The sequence below is a fragment of the Colletotrichum higginsianum genome, chromosome 2 (genome assembly GCF_001672515.1).
Source record: "Colletotrichum higginsianum IMI 349063 chromosome 2, whole genome shotgun sequence".
Lineage (NCBI taxonomy): Eukaryota > Fungi > Ascomycota > Sordariomycetes > Glomerellales > Glomerellaceae > Colletotrichum > Colletotrichum higginsianum.
In genome coordinates, this window is record NC_030955.1 from 65,489 (window position 1) to 87,412 (window position 21,924).

At 51.7% G+C, this 21,924-nt stretch overlaps 10 protein-coding genes across 10 annotated transcripts; 6 read left to right on the forward strand and 4 right to left on the reverse strand.

Annotated features, from left to right (window-relative positions):
• Nucleotides 1-247: 247 nt before the first annotated feature.
• Nucleotides 248-1,048, forward strand: CH63R_01785 (Chloroperoxidase; the record flags this gene model as incomplete). The annotated part of the gene is made up of 1 exon (XM_018296760.1): nt 248-1,048. The coding sequence occupies one exon, from the start codon at nt 248-250 to the stop codon at nt 1,046-1,048; it is 801 nt and encodes a 266-aa protein (XP_018161576.1).
• Nucleotides 1,049-2,761: 1,713 nt separating this feature from the next.
• CH63R_01786 (uncharacterized protein) lies at nt 2,762-7,022 on the forward strand (the record flags this gene model as incomplete). Its single annotated transcript, XM_018296761.1, has 9 exons — nt 2,762-3,121; nt 3,216-3,454; nt 3,509-3,590; nt 3,658-3,777; nt 3,859-4,092; nt 4,188-4,254; nt 4,321-4,469; nt 4,525-6,402; nt 6,495-7,022. 9 exons carry the CDS (start codon nt 2,762-2,764, stop codon nt 7,020-7,022), a joined length of 3,657 nt encoding a protein of 1,218 aa, XP_018161577.1.
• A 417-nt stretch (nt 7,023-7,439) lies between these two features.
• CH63R_01787 (uncharacterized protein) lies at nt 7,440-8,301 on the reverse strand (the record flags this gene model as incomplete). Its single annotated transcript, XM_018296762.1, has 2 exons — nt 7,440-7,763; nt 7,870-8,301. The coding sequence occupies 2 exons, from the start codon at nt 8,299-8,301 to the stop codon at nt 7,440-7,442; spliced, it is 756 nt and encodes a 251-aa protein (XP_018161578.1).
• Nucleotides 8,302-8,654: 353 nt separating this feature from the next.
• On the forward strand, nt 8,655-9,409 carry CH63R_01788 (uncharacterized protein; the record flags this gene model as incomplete). Its single annotated transcript, XM_018296763.1, has 2 exons — nt 8,655-8,802; nt 8,856-9,409. The coding sequence occupies 2 exons, from the start codon at nt 8,655-8,657 to the stop codon at nt 9,407-9,409; spliced, it is 702 nt and encodes a 233-aa protein (XP_018161579.1).
• A 1,471-nt stretch (nt 9,410-10,880) lies between these two features.
• On the forward strand, nt 10,881-11,385 carry CH63R_01789 (uncharacterized protein; the record flags this gene model as incomplete). The annotated part of the gene is made up of 2 exons (XM_018296764.1): nt 10,881-11,042; nt 11,311-11,385. The coding sequence occupies 2 exons, from the start codon at nt 10,881-10,883 to the stop codon at nt 11,383-11,385; spliced, it is 237 nt and encodes a 78-aa protein (XP_018161580.1).
• An 874-nt stretch (nt 11,386-12,259) lies between these two features.
• CH63R_01790 (Carboxylic ester hydrolase) lies at nt 12,260-14,215 on the reverse strand (the record flags this gene model as incomplete). Its single annotated transcript, XM_018296765.1, has 5 exons — nt 12,260-13,018; nt 13,079-13,352; nt 13,407-13,770; nt 13,838-14,125; nt 14,182-14,215. 5 exons carry the CDS (start codon nt 14,213-14,215, stop codon nt 12,260-12,262), a joined length of 1,719 nt encoding a protein of 572 aa, XP_018161581.1.
• Nucleotides 14,216-15,093: 878 nt separating this feature from the next.
• CH63R_01791 (Tdp-4-oxo-6-deoxy-d-glucose transaminase) lies at nt 15,094-16,245 on the forward strand (the record flags this gene model as incomplete). The annotated part of the gene is made up of 1 exon (XM_018296766.1): nt 15,094-16,245. The coding sequence occupies one exon, from the start codon at nt 15,094-15,096 to the stop codon at nt 16,243-16,245; it is 1,152 nt and encodes a 383-aa protein (XP_018161582.1).
• A 116-nt stretch (nt 16,246-16,361) lies between these two features.
• CH63R_01792 (uncharacterized protein) lies at nt 16,362-17,145 on the reverse strand (the record flags this gene model as incomplete). Its single annotated transcript, XM_018296767.1, has 2 exons — nt 16,362-16,921; nt 17,022-17,145. 2 exons carry the CDS (start codon nt 17,143-17,145, stop codon nt 16,362-16,364), a joined length of 684 nt encoding a protein of 227 aa, XP_018161583.1.
• Nucleotides 17,146-18,614: 1,469 nt separating this feature from the next.
• Nucleotides 18,615-20,537, forward strand: CH63R_01793 (Acid phosphatase; the record flags this gene model as incomplete). The annotated part of the gene is made up of 7 exons (XM_018296768.1): nt 18,615-18,689; nt 18,776-18,788; nt 18,982-18,997; nt 19,053-19,217; nt 19,280-19,611; nt 19,718-20,364; nt 20,442-20,537. 7 exons carry the CDS (start codon nt 18,615-18,617, stop codon nt 20,535-20,537), a joined length of 1,344 nt encoding a protein of 447 aa, XP_018161584.1.
• Nucleotides 20,538-20,762: 225 nt separating this feature from the next.
• On the reverse strand, nt 20,763-21,588 carry CH63R_01794 (Galactoside O-acetyltransferase; the record flags this gene model as incomplete). Its single annotated transcript, XM_018296769.1, has 2 exons — nt 20,763-21,105; nt 21,200-21,588. 2 exons carry the CDS (start codon nt 21,586-21,588, stop codon nt 20,763-20,765), a joined length of 732 nt encoding a protein of 243 aa, XP_018161585.1.
• Between the last annotated feature and the right edge of the window lie 336 nt (nt 21,589-21,924).

Below are 21,924 nucleotides of genomic sequence, written 5' to 3' on the forward strand. Positions count from 1 at the left end.
ATGCCCAGGTGAGCAAGCGGCCCAGGACTAGCTCAAGCGTGTGCTCCTCGATGGTCCCTTACCCCACGGCGGCACGTTACGAGATCGCTTCTGTACTTGTACCACAGATAACCCCCCGTCTTGAGAAGGTCGTTTCCCAACATCGCTCTATCACAGTTTCGGCCAGCTCACTAGCTGCTGTGATTATTTGTTTCTTTCTCTAGTCTTGTCAAATCACGTTCTGATTCTTCCCTCTCCCACAAGCGCAATGCCTACCTCTATCCCGGTTGGCAAATATGTTCGCAGCCCAGACAGCGCCAGCCGCAGCCCCTGCCCAGTAGTCAACGCGCTCTCGAACCACGGTTATCTCGAGCGCAACGGCGAGAAGATCTATATGGCCGACCTGACTGCGGCGATGCGACAAGTGGGAATGAGTCCCTTGCTCGGGTCCATTTTCGCCGTCCCAACCTACTTCGAATACCACAACCCGGACAAGGCCTACCTCCTGCCTCCTGTCAGTGTATGGCAGAAATTCTGGGGCCTTCTCATGAACCCATACTCCTTCTTCTCTTACTTTGGCTGCTGGAAGCCGCAGCAGTACGACCAAAGAGGAAAGAAATATCTCAACCTTGAGAATCTCGCCTCCCCTGGTGCGATCGAGCACGACATTTCTCTCTCGCGCCGCGACCACGCCCAAAAACAAGGCAACAACAAGCCGCAGGAGGATCTGATCCAGGACATGCTCAAATGCTCCCTCGACGGTGAGACCCTCACCATTGATGACCTAGCCAGGTTCATCAAGGCAAGGATCAAGCAGCAGCTCAAGGATAACCCGGACCTTGTGTACGGCCCTGCCCAGCACCAGGTCAACTGCGGCCAGATCGCGCTCATGATGGGATGCTTTGGTGATGGCCAGACTATCCCTGTGAAGTATGTTCGGGCCCTCTTTGAAGACGAGAGGCTGCCCATTAAGGAGGGCTGGACCAAGCGAACGTGGTGGTCCATGGGCGTGGTTGAGTTCTTCCGGTCGGTAAACAACCTTGGCAACAGGATCAACGTCACAATCTAGATGCAGTGGATAAGGCAAATATCAATAACAACGGATATGTTTCATAAACGATTGAGTAGCTTCTAGTAATGATCGATGGGATATGGCTGAACAATTTGTCGTTGCTTACTTTTTTTAATCTACTATAACCTAAGTCTATAGCAAGAGTAAATGTTAAACTACTGCAAACCTAGTGGCTTGTTTCTGCAAATGCACTGTAGTAAAGCATGACTTGGATTTGGAACTTGTTAGATTCGCCTTGTTCTTGAACGATTGTTGAGGGGGCATTCAAAATGGACAGACGCTGAGAACGGCAGACACTGAAAGGTCTAGGGGATCTCAGGGGCCAAGGGTGAGATACACTCTCTTCCATCCAGAAACAGCTAGTAAAAGCCGCATTGCCCAACTCATTTGCGTCGATTCCTTGCTGCTCCGTAGAATCTGCAGCTGACATCTCAGACTCACGCTCAGCCAACGAAATACTCAAACAACCCATTCCTCTAGGTGAATACAAACTTTAACCTCTCCAGCTAGCCCCAAATGCCCCGATGCAGCCGCTGCGTAAGGGTTGCCTAGCTGAGACACGGCTGCAGACCACAAATGCAGCCGTCCAAGTTGCCCTCAAGCCAGCTGAAAAAACTAAAATGCACATGTCTTGCTTCTCTCTGGTACATCAAGCACAACCGCTCATCGGTCAAGGTTCATGTGCCCCGCATGCATGCATAATGAGGTGCACTTGTCTTAGTCAACAGACGACAGACGGCGCCGATAGTGCCACCGTCCGATAAGAAAGAAGATTGCACGTGGCATTACAATTGAACCTAGGCGTGGAAATGGGCCCGCACAGTTGGGGATGAAACAAGGGTCAGACGGGCAAAATACGATGATTGTTGTTTTGTCTAGGTTCTCGACGTTGGCTATGGGGTGTGTACAGGTAGGTAGTAGTTTCTATTTCTTCTCCTCTCCCAATTGGGAAACTCGGATCCCCTTCCAACTTCCCTAATGGAGATCCACCAATTGCTCCTTCTCGCAGGCGTGGCGGCGGCGTACGTTTGTTGACGCTATGCACGTCTGGCCTTGATTGGGCCCGTCCGATTGCTTGTAGTTTACAACAGCATCGGCGTCATCCATAGTGAGAAGTAGAGAGGCAGAGCGGAAACCCCCACAGAGATGTGTAGCACAAACTGCGAACTGTGATCAAGTGGCAGTGAGTGGATCCCACATGAGAAAATTAGCCAGCCACAATAAACACCTTCCCAGCTCGCCTGAAGTACATCGTAATGATGCCTTGGACGAAGGGTTCTAGACTTGTTCATCCATTGTGGCATTAGGCGGCTAGAGGTCCCTTGCATTCGCCTTGCAGGAGTCTAGGCGGTCATGGTCTCCACCCAAATCAATAGTACTTGCATCACCCGCCACGGTCATGGCCTAATCGGGGCAGCTACTGTCGACTTGGTGGTACTTTGCAGTACTTGCTTGCCATGAACGGCAATGCCAAAGCTCTGCAAGCGACGGTCTATAAGCCAAGTAGTAGATGATGTTTTGTATTTGCGCTTGTTGTGGAGAGTCGCAGTTAAGCAGAACAATCTGTCGATTCGCTTGCAGTGAGTAACCATCACACTGCCCTCTCTTTGACACGATTTCAGGGTATACATCAGCCAAATACCAAAAGCTTGACACGGTGATAGCAGCGACGGTAAGGTAAAGCGGTATCAAGAGATGGAAAAAGACGACATGACTGGGTCGGACTCGGTCGAGTCGGCAAAGGCGGTCATCATCCTGACCGAAGTCAGCAAGGACCTCAAAGTCACCGACATGTTTCTCGCCGAGCATGTCCACCGCCCCATCAGCGAGCTGGCGGGAGTTCTCGATACGCTTGATGACTACCTCGGCCGGGCCGACAATCTCACGACCGCCGTCGACAAGATCTTAAAGTTTATCGACACCGCCCTGAGGATCGGCGGGAGGTTTGCTCGAGCCGCCCCACCACCCATTAGCACCATCCTGTCGGCCATCGTTGAACTCGTCAAGAACCTCAGGATCACTGGCATACTGCGAAAGGCATTGGGCGAGGTCAAGTCGATCGCGCATAAGGTAGGTTACCTATCAATTTTCCTCCGCCGGTCACCAAGATGGCCGAAGACACTGCGCCCAGAAACGCTCAAACTGAATCGTGAACTCGCCACAGATCAAGACGGACTTTATGGACAAGGCCAAAAAAGGCGTCAAGACTGTCCTGGAAAAGATTGAGAGCCTGACTGGCAATATTCCCGGATGGGCCAACTCTGTCGACTTTATGAAGCATGCCTTTGTGATTGTTCTGGAAGTGTTTGATATGCTGAAGGACGTATTGGGTGACCAAGCAATAGGAGCCTCGGTTCTTTCTGGTCTGGAGGGTTTGGCCAGTGGGCCACGGCAAGGATTCGAGTAAGTAACCCGCAAGCCCCCGTGGGATGGCATTGAATATTGGATGTTTGTTAGAGCCATCAAAAATACCGTCCAGCCCGTCACGGAGTTTGCTCGAAATGCTCTCGAACAGTTTGTCAAACTCGTAGGCAGCTTTGTACGTCCGACGAATAGCACCGCAAGCCTACGTACCAGAACCCTGTACTGACGATATGTCTTGAAAGGAAAGCCTGGGCATCAGAGAGCTTATGGACAAGTTCGAACCAGTTGCAAATGTACTCGGCGGTGTGTCGGGGGTCATTGAGGCTGTCGAGAGCGCCCTTGCTCCCGTTATGTGGGTCTTGGTAAGTTGCAGCTAGGAGTTTATTCATCATGCTCTCTTGAGGGCTACAGTCCATGGCTGACAGGAGCGCCCGATCCTTTAGGAGTGCATTGGGTTCCTGATCAATTTGATCTTCAAACCCGTCATGGATTTCATCATGAACTCTTTGGGCCTCGGCGCACTCGTCGACAGCATCGCAGAGCAATTGAACAAGGTGCTGGGTATCGACTCTATCAGGAAATACTTGGACCAGGCAATGAACGCTGCATTCAACAACATACTTGGTCCGTTAGACGGCGAATTGCAAAAGTTTGATTGTGTTGAGCAAGTGCAAAAGGTTGGTCAACTCATTCGCCACATTGTGTTCCTCCCCCCTTTCTTCTGTCAGTAGTGGTTTCGTGAACTTTGGCTGATTTTTCTCGAATCCGGTAGTTATCAAGCGACTTCCAGGCATTCCGCAAGAGCCCAGCTGATGGGATAGTCAAGATGCTCAACACAGGTTCGTATGAATTCAGGTGCTACTTTATACGAAACGAGGTCTGACAGTGATGAAATCGGACTGTAGTCATCAACTCGGACGTCTCAGGGCACGTCAAGGTCAAACCTATAGGCGGCGGCAACCCGATGCTCGTGCTCATGGCTTCATCCCTCCCTGAACAGAAACCCCAGAGTCCGATGATAGTCGAAGGCGTTCAGAGTGACACCGTGGATCAGGTCATAAGCCGGCGACAACATCGCCTTGACAGATATGTCTCAAGAATATCGTCAGCATTGGTCCAACAAGACGGCCGCGGGCGAAAACTCCAGCATGTCCCCCCTGCGAACTGCGTTCTTTGCCACAGCTGCCGCAGTTGAAGCTTCGGGACAATCGCCGCTGGTCTGGGCAAGTCCCGCGACATCCACAGAAGACACGGCAGGCACACCAGTAAGACTAGGGTACGCGTACTACAAGGACTTGCCAGTGTCCATGCTTCTACGTACTCAGCACCCGCGGATCCTTGATGCCCAAAAGAGTGCGCGTGACACACCGCTCAAGCCTTTCGTGGTCGACGGAAACATTGGCAACAACAACAGCAACAACAACAATAACGTCAAGATCAGTCAAACCACGCTTGGTGTTGACGAGCCCACTGTTGCGCTATCGCTAGCTTCTAACGATGGATCTTCCAGTGGCGGAAAATCGGACCACTTCGATGCCTTTTGCGTTCGCCGCGCAAAGTTTCAGGCCGAATGCGAAAAGGCACTCGAGCTCTTGGCAAGGCTCCTAGATGTTGCTCAGCAAGCTGACCACGACTTCGCAACGTTTAGTCCGGAGTCTGTGGCATTTGGAGATCACCTCACGGCTATGTTTGGCGGCATCGATCCATTGCTGTCGGCGGTGGAGACGCTGATATCACTTCCACTGGATTACTTGGGACAGATGAAGAAACTACTGCAAGAGACGCTCGGCGCGCCCACTGCCGTTCTCGCAGTCGTCGATGATATCGGCGGGGTGGGCAACGCCATCGTCACAGCGATCGAGGCATTCAAGGACAAAGACGCAGCGCTTAAGCGGGCTGCAGATGTCTCGACTGAATACGTCAAGGTCCAGCAGGCTGTCAGCACAGCTTGCTCAACGGATCGACTCCAGCTAGCCTCAAAACTGGGAGCTTCCAGCAGCGTGCATGACATAACATCGCTCGTACGACTCCTCACCCACAGACTTGGAACGACAGCCACCAACTTTGAAGCCATGGAAAACCTGGGTCGTGGCATCTACGAAGACTACAAAACACACCCTGAGCGATACTCAGCCGACTTCTTCACCAGGATCGACTCAGTGTATGAAGGTCTCGCGGGGACTGTAGCCAGCACCAGTGCAGAAGTCCGCGATTTGGTTCAGCAGCAGGGCAACAGCAACAATCAGGGGGTGTTGGGCACTTTGTACGCTGCGCTCAGTGGCGTCCACGACGATGTGCGACGGTCCTTCCAAGCCTCTCAAGCTGTGTCAGAGCTCTGCACAGCGGTGGAGAGCAGCGTCATCGCCACCGACGCTGCGCGTGAGGCATGCGTCCGCTTCGCCAACATGGTAGAGCCGCTCAAGCATATCCTGACCGAGGTCGGCGTCAGCATAGACCCCAAACAGCCAGTCGGCCCTCGGGCTCTAGCAGACACGGGTCTTGCCGTCGTTCTGCAGAAACTGATCACGGCAGCCGCCCTAGACGGGACCAAGCTGTTCCTTGAGCGGGCATTCCACCTCGGCGACATCAACAAGGGCATGGACGACATAATGGTCCGGCTGCAGAACTCGCTCGAGAAGGAGCGCATCCCGGCGCTTGACAAGGCTGTTCTCGATCTCGTCGCCAAAGTGACGCCCACCAAGCTCAATGCCTTTGCCCTGCCACCGGGCGGAATCTCGGCCGACGACGAGACCGTAAAGACCTTTACCGTCATGAGTCCGCTGCTGGACCAAGGCACGGCCGATATGATGGGTCAGCTGTTGATCGAAATCAAGCGTGCTGCCAGCGACCAGTCGCCTCCGCTAAGTTGGGCCGGTCTCACCTGGTGTCGGCGCTGGGACGAAGCCGAGCCGGCATTTCCCAGCGTCATCTTCATGGAATGGTACCAGACTCTCCAGGACATTGATATGCTTGTCAACAAGCGACGGGTGTCCTCCCGGACCCTTCCCTGTCTGCGAGTCCCGCCTTGGCTTCCGGGCCTCCGAGTGGCACCGGTCCTGCTTTCGAACTGTGGAAGCAGCTCGGAGCTGTCGCCAAGACGGACATGATCGACGCCTATGATAGCCACCTGGGCGAGGCCCACTGGATCCCTATCCATGATCGTATCAATCAGCTCCTGCACGGCATCATAAAGCTGCCCGCCACAGCCGGAACGGACCTGCTCCAGACCATCAAGCGTCAGCCAGATACGACGCCCCTTCCTGCGCCATACGTGCTTCCAACGGAAGCACCCGAGCTTGCGGAGAAGACACTTGGTGAAGCTGGTGACAATGGCAAGAAAGCTCTGGCTGGCGACTCTGCGCTTCGAGGCGTCTGGCGCGATCAGCAAAGGTTCGAGCAAGCAGCAGTCCAGCTGGCTCCGTTCGGTCTCACGCCCACCAACAACATTGGTCTCGAGGGATTGCATCATGGGTATAACCTGCTGGGTGCGCGAGAGCTACTTGCGAACTGCGGTGACGAGGACAAGACGCATCAGTATGCGCGCTTAACAGGATGCGAGGTAGAAGGCAAGGGGTTCGTGTCGGTCCCGGTTGCTGGTAGCAAGTGATGCTAGCTTCTGCATCGGATGTTCCAACTTCCTGGAATTGTTCATGGCGAGCGTGGCAGTGTGGTTCTCTTGAGTAAGGCTGTTGTTTCTTTTGAAAGCTATGAACGTGAAGCGCCGCGTCGACATAACTTTCACGACGGCATTATCCTTGATTATGTTGTAACTATACGAAGTACTTCTGATTCATAAACACATTCCGTGCAACCTTGTTGTCAAAAACACAGCTTTTGATGTTGCTTCTTCATGCCAGCCCCCTCCCTAACTCGCCGCGATCAACCTACGGGACCATTGCCATTGTCACAACCGTGCACCGCACACCTAGATCACAGTAGCTGCGATTAAATTTCAATTGCATTCCTATCAAGTACCAACTTGTGCTTCTGAAGCATATTCGACCCTTACTTGTGTCCCAGCCGCTTAGTCATCCAGCAGTCGAGCCGGCGCCACCTCCTTGATGGGAGGAATCACCACAATCTTCTGTTCATCGCCGCTAGTAACATCTTGGACAGGCCCTAGACCATCAAGCTGCTGAACCTGTGCAAACATGATGGCTGGAGTTGAGCCATCGTGTGGAGGTGCAGGGTCAGGCTTGTCCCACTCGGTAGCGAAATCCTTGCCGGCGCTTACAAAGGCTTCGACAACCGTAGAAATGGAAGCATTCAGGCGTGGGTTGAATTTTTTCAAACCGGGGACCACGCCGAGCCCCTGCTTGAGGAAGTCCACTGCTGTATCAAAGTATTGCTGTCCAGTCATGCGTTCCTTAGTGCGCCGGTCCACAAAAAGAACATCGAGGAGTGAAGGATTGAAGGAGGATGGAGGGGGATGGTGCAAAGATGTAAGTACACACCATTATAGTAGTGTCTGATACCGTTGACTCGTTCGAAAGGTCGGCAACCTTCTCAACTTTTTTCACGCGCGGCAACTCGGTCAGGGGCGTGTCTTCTGGAAAGACACCCGTGTCGGCGAGCGCATTGATGTCGTCCGTGACAATGTCAGAGAAGCGCCACAGGCCCACGTTAAAGGCGTGCACGACCTTTGCAAACACCTTCACGATGTTGCCTGCACGCTTCTTGAGCGAATTGGTAATGAGTGTCAGCAGCTTGCTGATGAGATTGACCCAGCCGTTTAGGCTGCGGCCGCGTTCCCAGTATTCGATGATGGGCACGTCTGGAAATGCCGCGAGCGCGTGCGTCTGCAGCCATTTCACCTTCTCTTGACCCGTCTTGTCCTTGAAGTTCTTCTCCGCCGGCTCCAAACTCAGGGCTGCGGGCTCATCCATGATAGCAATATCCTAGGTTGGGGTCAATGGAGGAGATGAGTGGAATAACGGTTGATGAGACAGCAGGCGAAGAAACCAGGCAGAGTAAGAATTTTATAGAGGGTCCATCTTCGCAATCATCCCGAGCTCGTCGCAATCGAGAAGCATCGGCGTGATGGAGTCTTGCGCCCCTGGTGACGGTACAACCCGTGTACACAACTATACATTGGGTACAGAACGATCTACTTACTAGAAGTAGTCAAGTTATCGCGGACCAAACCAGCTGAAGCAATCCTCCCACCTTCACCGCTCCTGTTTCAGCTAGCCTCGTGCAGCGCGTTCTCCGTCCCTCGTCTGACGGTTCGACAAGAACAATGGCAGCGTGTTACTTTGTATCGTCTCCAGACCCACGTAAATACGTTATCGACTCGCCGGGCCAGCAGCCCCAATACGGGATCAAATTTGGTGATCAGGCAGACGATGTGACTAGAATCAACGCTTATCGCACCTGCAACCCTTCTTGTGAGTAGGGTTATCTGCCGCGACCTGTCTTTACCTATGCTAACTTAGCCTAGTTGTGTGGATCGATATCGTTGTCGATAACTATGACAACCCACACCAAACTCGTTTAGGCAACTACCTGCAAGCAAATGTCATCATGAACTACAGCAACCGATCAGGTACCTTGCGAAATTTCGCCCAGGTTCCCAATACCAACGAGTGGTACATCAGCAATAATGCCCGCGCGGACCTCCAAACGCTGTTCACCGCGGCAAGCAGCATAGAAAACGCTCAAGCTGCTATGAAGTCCATCGCACAGTTGTACGCCGGCTCAATCGGCTACAAGCTCATGGAGAACCAGGCGGTGGAGACACTTCCCTTCCAGGTCCGGAACGCCAAGACCGGAACGTCAACCGAGATTCGCCGGCTTGTCACTCGCGTTCTGAAGACCAACAACCAAGCTCTGTCTCAGGCCAACCAGGGGAATTTGGCCCTCGCCACCGACCTAAACTGGATATTTAACAATGTCTGGAATGTACTGAAGGATGATGGGATTGCCTACCTGGTCCGCTTTTGTGACGAGAGTGCTGCTCGTTTGTTTTTCAACTACATGGTCCAGACTACATGAGCAAAAGGAGCGATCAAGTGACGCTAGCTACAGATCTTGACTACCGGAATGTTTCCTCTCCATTGGTATTTCAAAGAGGCCTACCTATCTATACTGGTGCTTTTGACAGCTTAAACATATCGACGCCTAGTGACAAAGAGACGATTCCCTTTGGAAATATCTGTATGTAAAGGCGGTAAAGGCAAATATAGTCCATAGTTGGCGAACGCCTCTTCATATCTATTCTGATCCACGATGCCTGATGCACTAATGTGTCTCTCCAGTTCGCGCAAATTCTTGTCTATCATGGCGGATGGAAGAGACACTGGTCTGGTTGTTTGCATCAGGCTGGTCTGAGACCGATGTGCTTGGGAGGGGAGCGAGAGCAGGGTGATGGCGGCTACGAGGCTGTTGCGCGATGGGGCAGGTCACTGCGGTTTCTACTGGCCGAAGTAATGCATGTTGTAGAAAAAGAAAATAGTTATCGAGACCAATACTTTCTTTAGCAGTTCGTAGTCCTGAAGAAATGGTATCAAATGGCACTCAACAGGATATACTGTCGTCCTAGCCGCTTGACAACTTTGAAGCCTACCTAGGTCTTGTTACATTTAGAAGAATGCAAAATTGCCTAACTTAATACTTATTATTTAATAAACCTCTATTGTATAACAAATGGTAATAAACCGCTCCAAGAGCTCATTGCAGTATCTATTCACTGACTGGATGCTATCTATAACATATTTAAGTATGTACCTATAGAATAGCACACAATACTAAAGTAGGTCTTTCTGGAAAAGGTCCTTGATCCACATCCCGCCATCACTGCCCGGCCAGGAAGAATAGTCACAACGATTCAAGTTAGAGATAGCAACAGTCCTTCTAAAAGTAAGCAGCTTTTACACTCTGCAAGGCTGGATGCTGCGTTCTTCTTATTCCGCAGTCATTAAGTTAGTCTGGATTATTCGTATAAAGCTACATAAACGCTTTCATATAGCAATCAAAACAAAGGCGTCCCACTAAAGTATTAGTCCAGAGACTCAATCTCAAATATTTTTCCAAGCATGCCAAAAAGCCCGAGGGGAGTCTGTTCTCATCAACAATGTCCGACTTGTGTTGCCATCGTCACAACTCGGTACCAAAGTGGAGCACAAGTCAAAGATGTGCTGTTCTTTGGCCTCAATGAGCCAGCTGCCGTCATCGACAACCTCGACCAGTGTTTAATCAGCTTCTTGGCATCCAACCCAACCACCAACGAGGTTTTTAACGAGGTTTTCCGAGCCATGGAGTAGACTCGGCTCAATATGCCCCGCGGCGAGCTTCATATCGACCAGGACTAACCCCTCCGCAAACTCCAGGGGGAGACAGCTGCTCAACAAGCCTGTGCCGGCATTCCTCAGGACTGGTAGGTATCTTCTCTCCATCCGACACATTATTCCTTCCCCGGCCCGAAAGTAGCCTCATGATCCGCTCTAGCAGTGCTTGGTTTCTAACCATGAACAAGAACACCGGCTTCAACACCGATTCTGATGCCGACGCCGATGCCGATGCTGATGCTGATGCCGATGCCGATGTCAACGCCGACGCTACACACGAGCTAGACACGATTACGGTTGCTTTTTCTGCCATTATAGCGAAGCTCCGGCTAACCGTCGACGTGCCTATGGACAGTTTTTGATGAAGATGTAGATGCTTGCTGATCTGCTTGGGGGCGATGATAAGTGAGATAAGGTTATAAAAAAGGGTCTAGTACCTGACTTGCAAGCACGGGTCACAGGTCGTCCATTTCAAGTCATGTTCGTTGTCATTGCCGACATGACCAAGAACAAGCAAGCAGCAGCCACACGGGACTTTCACGTATTGGACCAAGCTTGCTTTTCCACCTGCCACAGTCTTTTTATGTGTAAGACTACCCGACGTTATAGCGCTACCCTAACGCGTCACACCAGCTCGAGACATGGAGTATCTCTGCCCATCAGGAGATTAAGGCACGTTTCTAGCTGTGGATCTATTGCAAAGGTTGCAGGTAGCACAAGAAACAAAACACCAAACAACGCTCCAGACGCTGCGTCCAAGTCCAAGATACCAGGGATCAGAGCACAACAGTACTAAAGTTTCATCAAAATCAAGGAGTTCGCAGTAGCAGCATTATTCGCATAGAACCACAAACAAAGAAAATTCATCTACCTGATTGCTTCATCTAGCATTCCTCAACAACCAGAATCCAGGCAATTGGAAGGAAGACGCCTGAAGAAGTCTTCCCAGACGCTCGCGCACAAACACCCACAGCATTTTCCAAGTCTCCAACTAGAGGTCCAGTGCAATGGTCAGTACGATTTCCACGAACGATCTCGTTTTCCCTGCTTATTCTTGTCACTAACATTGATCCCGCTTTGAACGCTTCATGGAGCCGCCCACCGCATTTCTGGGAGAGACCCCAAGCGGGAGGGCAGATATAATGTCTGCACCGTAGCGTCATGAAACACCACAGAGATGAGCTACACACAGTCTACAACATCCTTTACGTAGGGTATTTGAGGCTCTTCTGGTTAGTAGCATCATTGTGGGCCACCACACCATCGGCATCTTTGTCCAAAAACAACGGGCAGGTGGCAGAAAATTTGCCACCATGCCATTCTGGAATTTTATATATGGCTAGACGGAATACACACCTTGGGGAAAAGAGCGGCGGTCCCGCAGTCTGTAATGGAAGATGAAACGATGGAAACAATAGGGGCCTGTTGAGTTTCTGTGCAGCTTGTCCGATAGAGTAAGTTGCAGCTTTTCGTTCCAACATCTTCAATAGCTGTAGCAACTTCCAAGTTCCCAGTATTAAATAGAATCCCTCTCAAGCTTGTAGTCTCCCACTGAACACTAAGCAGGAACCCAGGGGCCTAAGTCTGCCCAGATCTTACACCTGTCCCCCCTTCCTCCTTCCCAAGAGAATCCATCAACTATTTGGAAATCCGTCATTCCTCCCATTGGACGTGTCAAGTTCAGGTTCAGCATTGAATGGTCTGAGTTATTCAAGGAGGAGCTTTTTGTTCCCCACGGCAGCCACTGCGACTTCTGCGCCGCAGAAATATCTTCTCCTGTCTGGCGTACACTCGACACCGTGTCTTCATGCAGAGTAGGATCTCCGTCGATGATGAAGCGACCCCAGATACTCTGGAAGGCAATTCTGAAGCCAGTGCTCTCATCTGCGCCATCTGTGTCATTGGTTCCTTGCACACTCTTCATGAGGACGTCGAGATCGTCATCGTGGAATGCGGGTGGCGGCGAATACTGGTAGCGCCATGCTTGCTTCGCAGGGAGGGAAGGTTCGCTGCGATTGGAAAATGCATCCGCTAGGAACATCGCAGGGCAGACGAATGTGGCTTCGGCGTAAAGGTTGTAGGCTGCTTGTAGCCAGCCTGATGCCACTCCCGAGAGACTCGTTGCGTGTGGGGGTGTCAAGCCGTTGGTGCTGTACAGAGATTCCATAGGTGGGATCTCCTCAACTTCGTATAGCCTCATGATTGTGGTGATGTTTTCTTCAGTCAGCAGCGGGTAGTTGAGTCGTATGCGGGCCAAGAAGTCGTCCCGAGTTTGCACGTCTGGTGGAACAAACAATGTGCCCTCGTTGGCGTTGTTCTGCACCAATCATACTTAGTATCCCAAGCTTGCATATTTGGAGTTAAGAGATAGACCTACCCCAGCGAGGATAGCCAGACCGTTTACTCTAGCTTTCGAGAGCTGCTTTGTCGGTCTTTCGGTTATGAGTTTGCCGTCAGTGACGGGCAAGAAAGCCCACTGACCCCATCTCGTTCCCATGCTCACGAAGGCACTCGCGTTTTGCAGAATGTTACTTTCTACGCTCTGCAAGCAGTTGAAAACGCTTCCGTTCTGCGTGATGGTAGTTTCTAGGCAGCCTGTACGAGCGGCCAAGTCGTAGTATGCCTGAGAAGGTTGCATATCATCATGTCTCCTGTCGTTGAAGATTAGTCCAATGCGGTTCCAGTGTGCCAGGCGAATTTCTCACCATTGCGTTGGCAGATATGGACTTGAGACAATAGCACGTTGGAAGAGTGAGGCTTGGTCAGAACCGTCGTTCGCCATTGTCATAAGCATAACACCGCCGCCGCCGGCAGACTCTCCGGCAATAGTGACTCGTGAAGGGTCGCCTCCAAATAGGTGGATGTGATCCCGCACCCATTCGAGCGCAAAACGCATATCTTGGATACCGGCGTTGGGTATCCCGAAATGGCCAATCTCGGCAGATGAAGCAAACCCGAATGCACCCAGTCGGTACTGTATAATGACCGTCACAAAACCATTACCTACTGTCTTGGCCATGGTCGAAAAATCGTAGTTCGCAGCCCAGTCCTGACCATATCCGCCACCATCTGTTTAGGAGTTAGGTATATCGTGGATTTGACCACTGGGCTAGGAGAATGGATGTATTCTGCTTACGGATCCAGAATAATACCGGCAGCTTTGTCTTATTTGCTGGAGCGAACACGTTGAGAAACAAACAATCCTCATCACCCATGGCGTCTCTCTCAAACGAGTAGTTCGCAATGCTGCCGACTTTAAGTTTCATGGGTCGAATAAAGAGGACAATCCACTCACATTGGTCCAGGTGGCGACTGGGGACATCTAGGGGGGTTTGCCGTCGCCGGTAGAACTTTTCCATTGTCCTCATCTCGGGCTGGTCTCTTTGGGAGCTGCCAGCGCTCAGGTTTAGAAGCATAACGCACCCTGTACCTAGATGTAAGTATCTAGATTCACTCATAAAAAATCGACTCTCAACTTACCCCCTGTAGGTAAAAATGTCAAACAAAGAATCATAGTAACCCTCGTAACGAGCGTATCCCAGGTCTACGACTGGTGCCTTGGGGGCAAAATCGCTCGAAGCCGTCTGTTCCCGTAAGTAAAGACCACGTTTGGAAATCTTGCTTCCGTACGTGTGTGCATCTTGCGCAACGGCAATTGAAGCCAAAGAAATTAGAAAACACTGTAAGTACACCATGTTTACAAGCATTCAGTTGTAGACATCTGTCTAGGTAAAAGTTGAAATGCTGGGTCAGGCCGGTGGCATGACGGATATCGAGTTGATCAAATTGATGGTAAATGACCTCGCATTTATCCATCTCCTACCTGCAGGAACATGATTACTACCACGTATCGAAAGAGATGAGGTTCATTCATTGCTGTGTCTTGAAAAAAAAAGACTATCTGTTATGCTTTAACTCCTAACGTCTTACACTCTAGCTAGATGAACTATAATAGAAAGAATTGACCGATCTGCATGCAAAAAAACATCGCTACGAGCACTGTGATACTACTTATGACTCACATAAATTAATATGGGATCTCTGTAGCAACGGTGTGATAATTGACTCTTCATAGCTGCTGGGTTAATATTCGCAGCCAACTAATGCAGATACTTGCGGCATTTTATTGTCAAACTAATCTCGGCCTTGCATCATACTCGAACGCATGCAAGACGGGACTAATTTTATCCTCACCACGATGTCGATCTTTGTGGGACGGATGTTTTGGCGGCCGAACTAATCATCTACTTAGCCCGTAAAATCCTCGTCATCGAACAACATCCGGGGGCAACAAGGAGCTGGTTGTGCCTAAACAAAGGCTTTTGTTCTGTCGATTCCATCTTCATCATTCACGACCAGTAAGCGAAACAGCAATAGTCCAGTCAATCAACCATGATTCCACACTCTAAACCTTTCAATCCACCCAAGTCGCTACAGTATGTCGAGGATGTCCTGAACACCGGGAAACTGGCTCAAGGGCTGTACACCCAGAAATGCGAAGAATGGCTGCAGGAGATGATGCCAACCGGCAAAGCTTTCCTGGTGACGTCTGGAACGACAGCCCTCGAGATGGCCGCCATGATATTCGATATCCAACCGGGCGACGAAGTTATCTTCCCCAGCTACACGTTCGTCTCTACCGTCAACGCCTTTGTGGCCAGGGGTGCCAAGCCCGTCTTCGTCGATATCGAAAAGGACACAATGAACCTTGACGTGAAACTCGTCGAGGGCGCAATCAGCACGAAAACGCGGGCTATCGTCCCCGTCCACTACGCAGGTATCTCTTGCGATATGGACGGATTGATGGAAATCGCTTCCCGCCACAATCTTGTGGTTATTGAAGACGCGGCGCAAAGTCTCACTTCCAAGTACCGCGGTGCATACTCCGGCACCATCGGCCACATCGGCTGCGTCAGCTTCCATGAGACGAAGAATCTCACATCCGGAGGCCAGGGAGGGGCCATCTTGGTCAACCGAGATGAGCTGGTCGACAGAGCCGAAGTGGTTTACGACAACGGCACGAACAGAGTCCAGTTCCTTCGTGGGAGGCTGCCAATGTACGAGTGGCAGGACGTTGGATCCAACCACATCATGTCCGAGGTCCTTGCTGCCCTTTTGTGGTCCCATCTTGAGATGACGCAAGTTATCCAGCAGGTAAGGCTCGGAATCTGGAACAAATACCAAACCTCTCTCCAGCCGCTATCCGACTCTCATGGGTGGTTCGACTTGCCCAAGATACCACAAGACCGTGAGCATAACGGCCACATCTTTTACCTCAAGTTGCGGGATCCCTCACGCCGTTTGAAAATCATGCAGTTCATGAGGAAGAACGGAGTATCGGTCACTACCCACTACTCTCCACTACACGTGTCTTCGATCGGGAGAAGAATCGGGAGGTTCGTTGGGAAAGATGTAAACACGTCACTCTCAAGCCTCCAGCTTGTGCGCCTACCCATCTACTTTGAGCTGAGCGAAGAGGATCAAGACAAGGTGATCTCCCTGGTTCGAGCATTTTTCGAGAATGGAGAAGAAGCCCGGCTATGAATCATCATGATAATCACCCGATTACCTCACGGGAATTAGTCGGACTGGGGGTGGTCCAGACAATGAAGACATCGAAATGGTTTTTCTTTTCCCCCCATTGACTGCGTTTTGTTCATTCAGCTCATCTTTGAACTGATTCGAGTCTCGATGCTCGCCATGCTTTCACCCACAAGGGCTCGAAGTGTCTGGGACCTTCGCTGGCCAACCAGTTTCTCTACACGCTCTTCGGGAACATTGCGCAACAGTACGTGGATGTGTTCCAAGGCTTTCACGCTCTGCCAGGCTGTCTTCTGCTTGAACCACAGCAGATCCTGGCCCCTGCGGCAGCCCAAAGTCTCTCCGAACGTCCGGTCTAGAAAGCTCTCAATCAGTTTTGCAGTGTGGTCTGTCGGTAGCCCTGTTTCTGGATCCACTGCTGTTCTACTCTTGGACCATATGACCAAGTGCATCATCCCATCTGCCAAGTCGTACGGCCAATCGTTCCAGATGATCTTCCAGTCGTTCGCGTGTGCAAAGGGCACCGCATCGCGGGCGATGATGTGCTTCGGCCAGTGCAGCCTCTCATGGCGTACATATTCAAGCACAGACCCGTGGGTTTTTCCAATCTCGGCGTGCCACCTGATGTAGTTTCGCAGGTCCAGGGGGGATCTTCTAAGCTGTCCCATTTCGCCGGCAGCTTGGTTGAGAGAGAGCATGATCAGCGGGGGGTTTCTGGTCAGGCGGGATGCCCCTACCGGCCGGTCCTCACTGATGAGATTAGATTAGAGACGACTCACCGATCATGCCCTTGACTTCGTCCCAAGTGTGCGGCTCAAGCCTCTCGGACTGGCCTCGCAAGACCCTGATGTCCTCGTCAGAGAGCTTGAACGGGGCGTGCATGATAAGCGTTTCGATGTCCATGGTGGGCAATGACGTGTTTGGACGGTGTTCAGTGTGAGATGTGCCCGAGTTTGGAGCATTTGACTGCTCAGATTCACCCCTAACCAAGATTGTCTTATAGTCTGATCTGACACGAGTCTCGGTAGCACTGCATCGTCACGTATCAACGCGGGAGAAGCCTCGGTCGCCTTCATTCTGGCCAAACTTTTCGTCAAAGTTAAGGAAAGCCCCTGGTGAACTTTGGCTAGTTGACCCACTTACAGTCATCCAGTCATCCCTGTGTGATTAGGAGGTAAGACCTGATGGGCATATATTTCCATCCATGTCTGGATTGAGAAAGCTTGAAATCTCTATTTTTCACTCGGTGAATTTCGGCCCAACCCTTTAGGTTGCGGCGGGGCGTTGGCCGAGAGTTGATGAGCGTAGTAGGCATGGAAACATGCAGGCATTCGATTTCGGGATGACCGACGGCGTTCATCCAAAACGAGGTTGTGCATGCTCCATCGCCGACCAGATGTTGCCTGATTGGGTTGGAAGACAGTGAGATGAAAAGGACTTGTGATTATTCAAGTCATAAGTTTGCCTCCTCGCCGTCCGCCCCAGCTGTTTTTCACAACTAACTAACCACAATCATCAGAAGTCTTTTCCTAAGATGACCACGCCATTAGTAACTTTGTGGTGCACTCTGCACCCTGCAAGCGGTAGGGAGAGTGAGGTATGCATTCCTTCCGAATGCTAACGTGCTGGGCCACTTATGAGAAAGCTACCTACGCGATGGAGTCTGACGTGTGCGTACCCAGCTTCGTCAAGTTCTGCTCGACCTAGCTGCCAAGGTCCGCGAAGTCGAAAATACTTGCCTGCGGTACGAGGTTTTCGAGAAGACCGAGGACCTCGACGGGGTTCGCAAGGTGGTATTTCACCTTCTCGAGCAGTGAGTTGGGCCCCATTTCCCTTGACATGGCAACAATTTTTGGTTGTCTTCCACGGTTAATTGCATGGTCTGTGCGGCGGTCACTGACGTTGACAGATGGCCAGCCCAGGCAGACTTGGATAGACACACGGGGAGAGAGTGGCTGGTGGCTATCAGAAGACGGTTTGATGACGGCCTCTTAGCCCGAGAGGAGGTTATTGAGAACATAAACAAGAAAGGGGGATTCGCCAGCTTGTCGTAGAGGAGTGAGAGTAACAGAGGGGGGGGAGCGCCAGTAGTGGATCCACGGATTTATATAGGCTCCTTCTATAGGTCTAGACAGCAAGGAATTTCCGTAAACTAATCCAATCGTGTCTATGTCCTTGACTAACACAAATTGCTTAAGCATACATGACATTTGCGGCGGAGCCAAGTTACCAATATAAACAGGCGAGGAGGGCTCAATGCATTATCACTGAGTCTGAAGGCGGTGTTTAACTATTGCTCACGGAAGAACTTCCCGATTTACACGTTGTGGCTATATTCGCATCCTCGTCTCCCAGTCGCGCAGAAGACAAAGATGGCTGCACTCTCACCCGTGAAAGACTCGGCATACATGGATCCTCCAGGGCTCAAGCTAGAACTTGTCCAAGTAGTACGTTTTTTTTTCATGAAAGATGCCAGTGTTCTAATGCCGTCGTTAATGCCGCCCGAGGGCTAACGTTTCGCCGACCATTTCAGTTCTTTCGCCATGGTAAGTCTGCACGATATCTATGGCACCCTCAACTGATGGGTCACGATTGTACTTTTACTGAGCGAGCCTTTGTGTGGGGAAAATAGGTGAGCGCACGCCAAATGAGGCTCGTTTTGAGAACGTAGGTGTGCTTTTCTGATGCTGTGGTGCCCAACTACCACCAGTGATAGATGTCGCTAACTACGTATAACAGACTGGGCGCCAGACAGGTAAAGAGCATCCCTCATTCACTCACTCACTTGCACTGTCTCTTTGATGCCAAAGAACGGGAGATAACTACGAGGAGTTAATAATTCTCCCAGACTGGCCCTTCAATCTGTCGGCAAAGGGTCCAGAGACGCTTTTCCGTGGCACTGGACCAAAGTCAATCCCCATTAACGACGAGGTCGACAAGCCGCTGTTGCCGGATGGTAGACGGCCTATTTACTGGTATGTCTTATGACGACGATGCGAAGCGTTAGCACAGTCAAGAGACTCACAAGACGACATAGTGACAAGGGCGAGTTGACGGACAGAGGCCGGGCCAGCACCATGGAGCTTGGGCGCCAACTTCGCAGGCTATACATTGATCGACTGGACTTCATGCCTCGGACGCTTGATATCGGTACCGTTTACCTCAGGAGTACGCAATACCAGCGAACCTTTGTTTCGCTGCAACACCTTTTTCGCGGCTTGTATCCACCAGAGTTTGTCGGCGGACGCCAGGCCGATGTCGTCGTCGCCGTGGCAGACCCTCGACATGAGACACTTCTCCCCCCGGAGGATTACGACGAGCGGTTTGCCGCCCTGCTTGGAGAGTTCACAAGGCGAGCCGCGATGAAATGTTAGTCGTCCGTCCATACCAATGCGATATGAGACACCACCCCCACCTCCAGCCCCATCCGCAGCGTCATGACATACTGACACATGGACATTCTTGTCGACCAAAGGGAACAGCTCTCTCGAGATGAGATTCGTCAACTCCCAGATAGGACGTTGGATGCCGGGGGGCGGTCCTGTCATGGTTGACAGCCAACCCCTCAAGCTACACGGTGTGCTCGACACAATGACCGCCGTGGCAGCGGCACCTAGACCCCAAGACTTCCTCCCTCCAGAGTTCCTCGACCCGGGTCTGCGAGCCATCATGGAGAAGATCTGTGCCGAGGAAGAGTTTGCCGGATATGTCCACAGCAAGGAATTCCGCAGCCTCGGTGTCGGCAACATGTTGCAGGAGGTCATCCAGCGCATGTCTGCTACAATGCATCGGACCGACCAGCCACATGCAGGCGGGAAAGACGAGCGGCGTATGTTCCTCTTTGCCTGCCACGACTCGACCATCGCAGGTACCTTGGCTTCGCTGGGGGTCATGAAGGACCCGGATTGGTTTTGGCCACCGTACACCGCCTACATCACGATAGAACTCTTTCGTTATGTCGGGCCACGAGAAGGCGGCCTTGTTGCCCACGACAGCACAAACGAAGCAAAAGATGCTGGCTCCTGGTTTATTCGGCTAAACTACCAAGGCAAGCCCGTGGTGATACCTGGCTGCGTTGAAAAGGGCAACTATCTGCTCGGCTGTGAAGGCGTATACACATTTGTGAGTGAACAGACTGAATCTTAGATATCGGCCAGGTTTTGCCGCATTTTGTTATTAGCTGACAATCTGTTGTACAGGAAGCTGTAAGGGACCTCATCGATGAATTTGCACCGGGCGAGGAGGGGCCATGTTTTGTAACGACAGCAGAGCGGAAGAAGCTTCCGCGCATATAAAGTTCAATTTAAACCTTGCGATAGTTCATAGTTTCCTCGAATGCGCGCACCTGTATATAGTGGCATCCATTGACGACGGATCACCCATCCCTGGTCGTGAAGATGTCCCTTAACAACCAACTACACCTGTGTGCGTACGCAACTGACCGATGGAATCGGTGAGCGAGTCCCCCATTCGAGATACGTCCTCATAAAATCACCAGGTTTTCACTGTCTGACTAATAGCTAGGGATGGGGGACGTCTTTGATGACACGGGCCGGGTTTCCGGCGATGGCGACGAAGTCCGGAACGTCTTTGGTCACAACGCTGCCGGCCCCAATGGTGACGCCTTGACCGATGGTGACGCCGGGGAGCACGATGCAGCTGCCCCCGAACCAACAGTCGGCGCCAATTTTGATGGGCTTTCCGTACTCGGGACCTGCGGTGCCGTTCCGCAAGACGGGGTCCAACGGATGCGCAGCGCTGTAGAAGGAACAGTTGGGGCCGATGAGGGTCCGGTCACCGACCTCAATGGTACACGTGTCGATCCACACGCTGTTGAAGTTGATGTAGACATTCTTCCCCAACCTATGTGCAGTTGATGATGCTCAAATGTCAGGGAGAGCCGACTACCACGATAGGAGGGAGGCCTATTTGTGCGTTGCGCCTTGTCGACACTTACTTGACGTTGTACCCATAATCCATCTTCACAGGCCCGTCGATCCAAGGTTCATCAGCAAGGCTCTTCTCGTCCTCGTGGGGGGTAGGGGCTGGGTCGGGCAGGGCACGATCGTCTTTCAGGATGCTGAGGACACAATTATGGTTAGCCATACGGGCTCCCGGGTCTCGCTCTTCTACTAAGCGTGTCGGTATTTTAGGGTAAGACACGTACTCCTTCACCAGTAGTGCGAGCGCTCTCCGTGAGACATCACCACCGGCGCGGTTGAATCTCTCGCAAGCGGCCGAGCACCGACGTCGGTCAGCATTAAGGTCCGGAGTAAAGGCATAGTACAGCTCTCCGGCGGCCATGCGGGCCCTGTTTTGCTCGAGGTCGAGCTCGTGTCCAGTCATCTCGCCGGCCGGTGTACACCTGTGTTTTGGCGCCTATGGTACGGACGGAATTGGCAAACGAAGGATCTCTCTTCCAAAGGCTGGCTAGCTAGGTAGGTCGGTCGGTATGTAGGGTAGAAAGGTAGGTAGGTAGGTAGGCAGAATAACCTCTTGGCTACCGTAGCGCAACGGGGAACGTCTGGAACTGACTCATTTCGAAAGAAGCCAGTCTCAGCCCGTCACTACAGTATGGGATCTCTGATTGCAACCCAAGCAGTGGATCGATCTCGGGCAGAGACAGTGACGTGCTTTGCTTTGAGTTCACACCCGCATATGACAACCATCTAACAGCTTTGG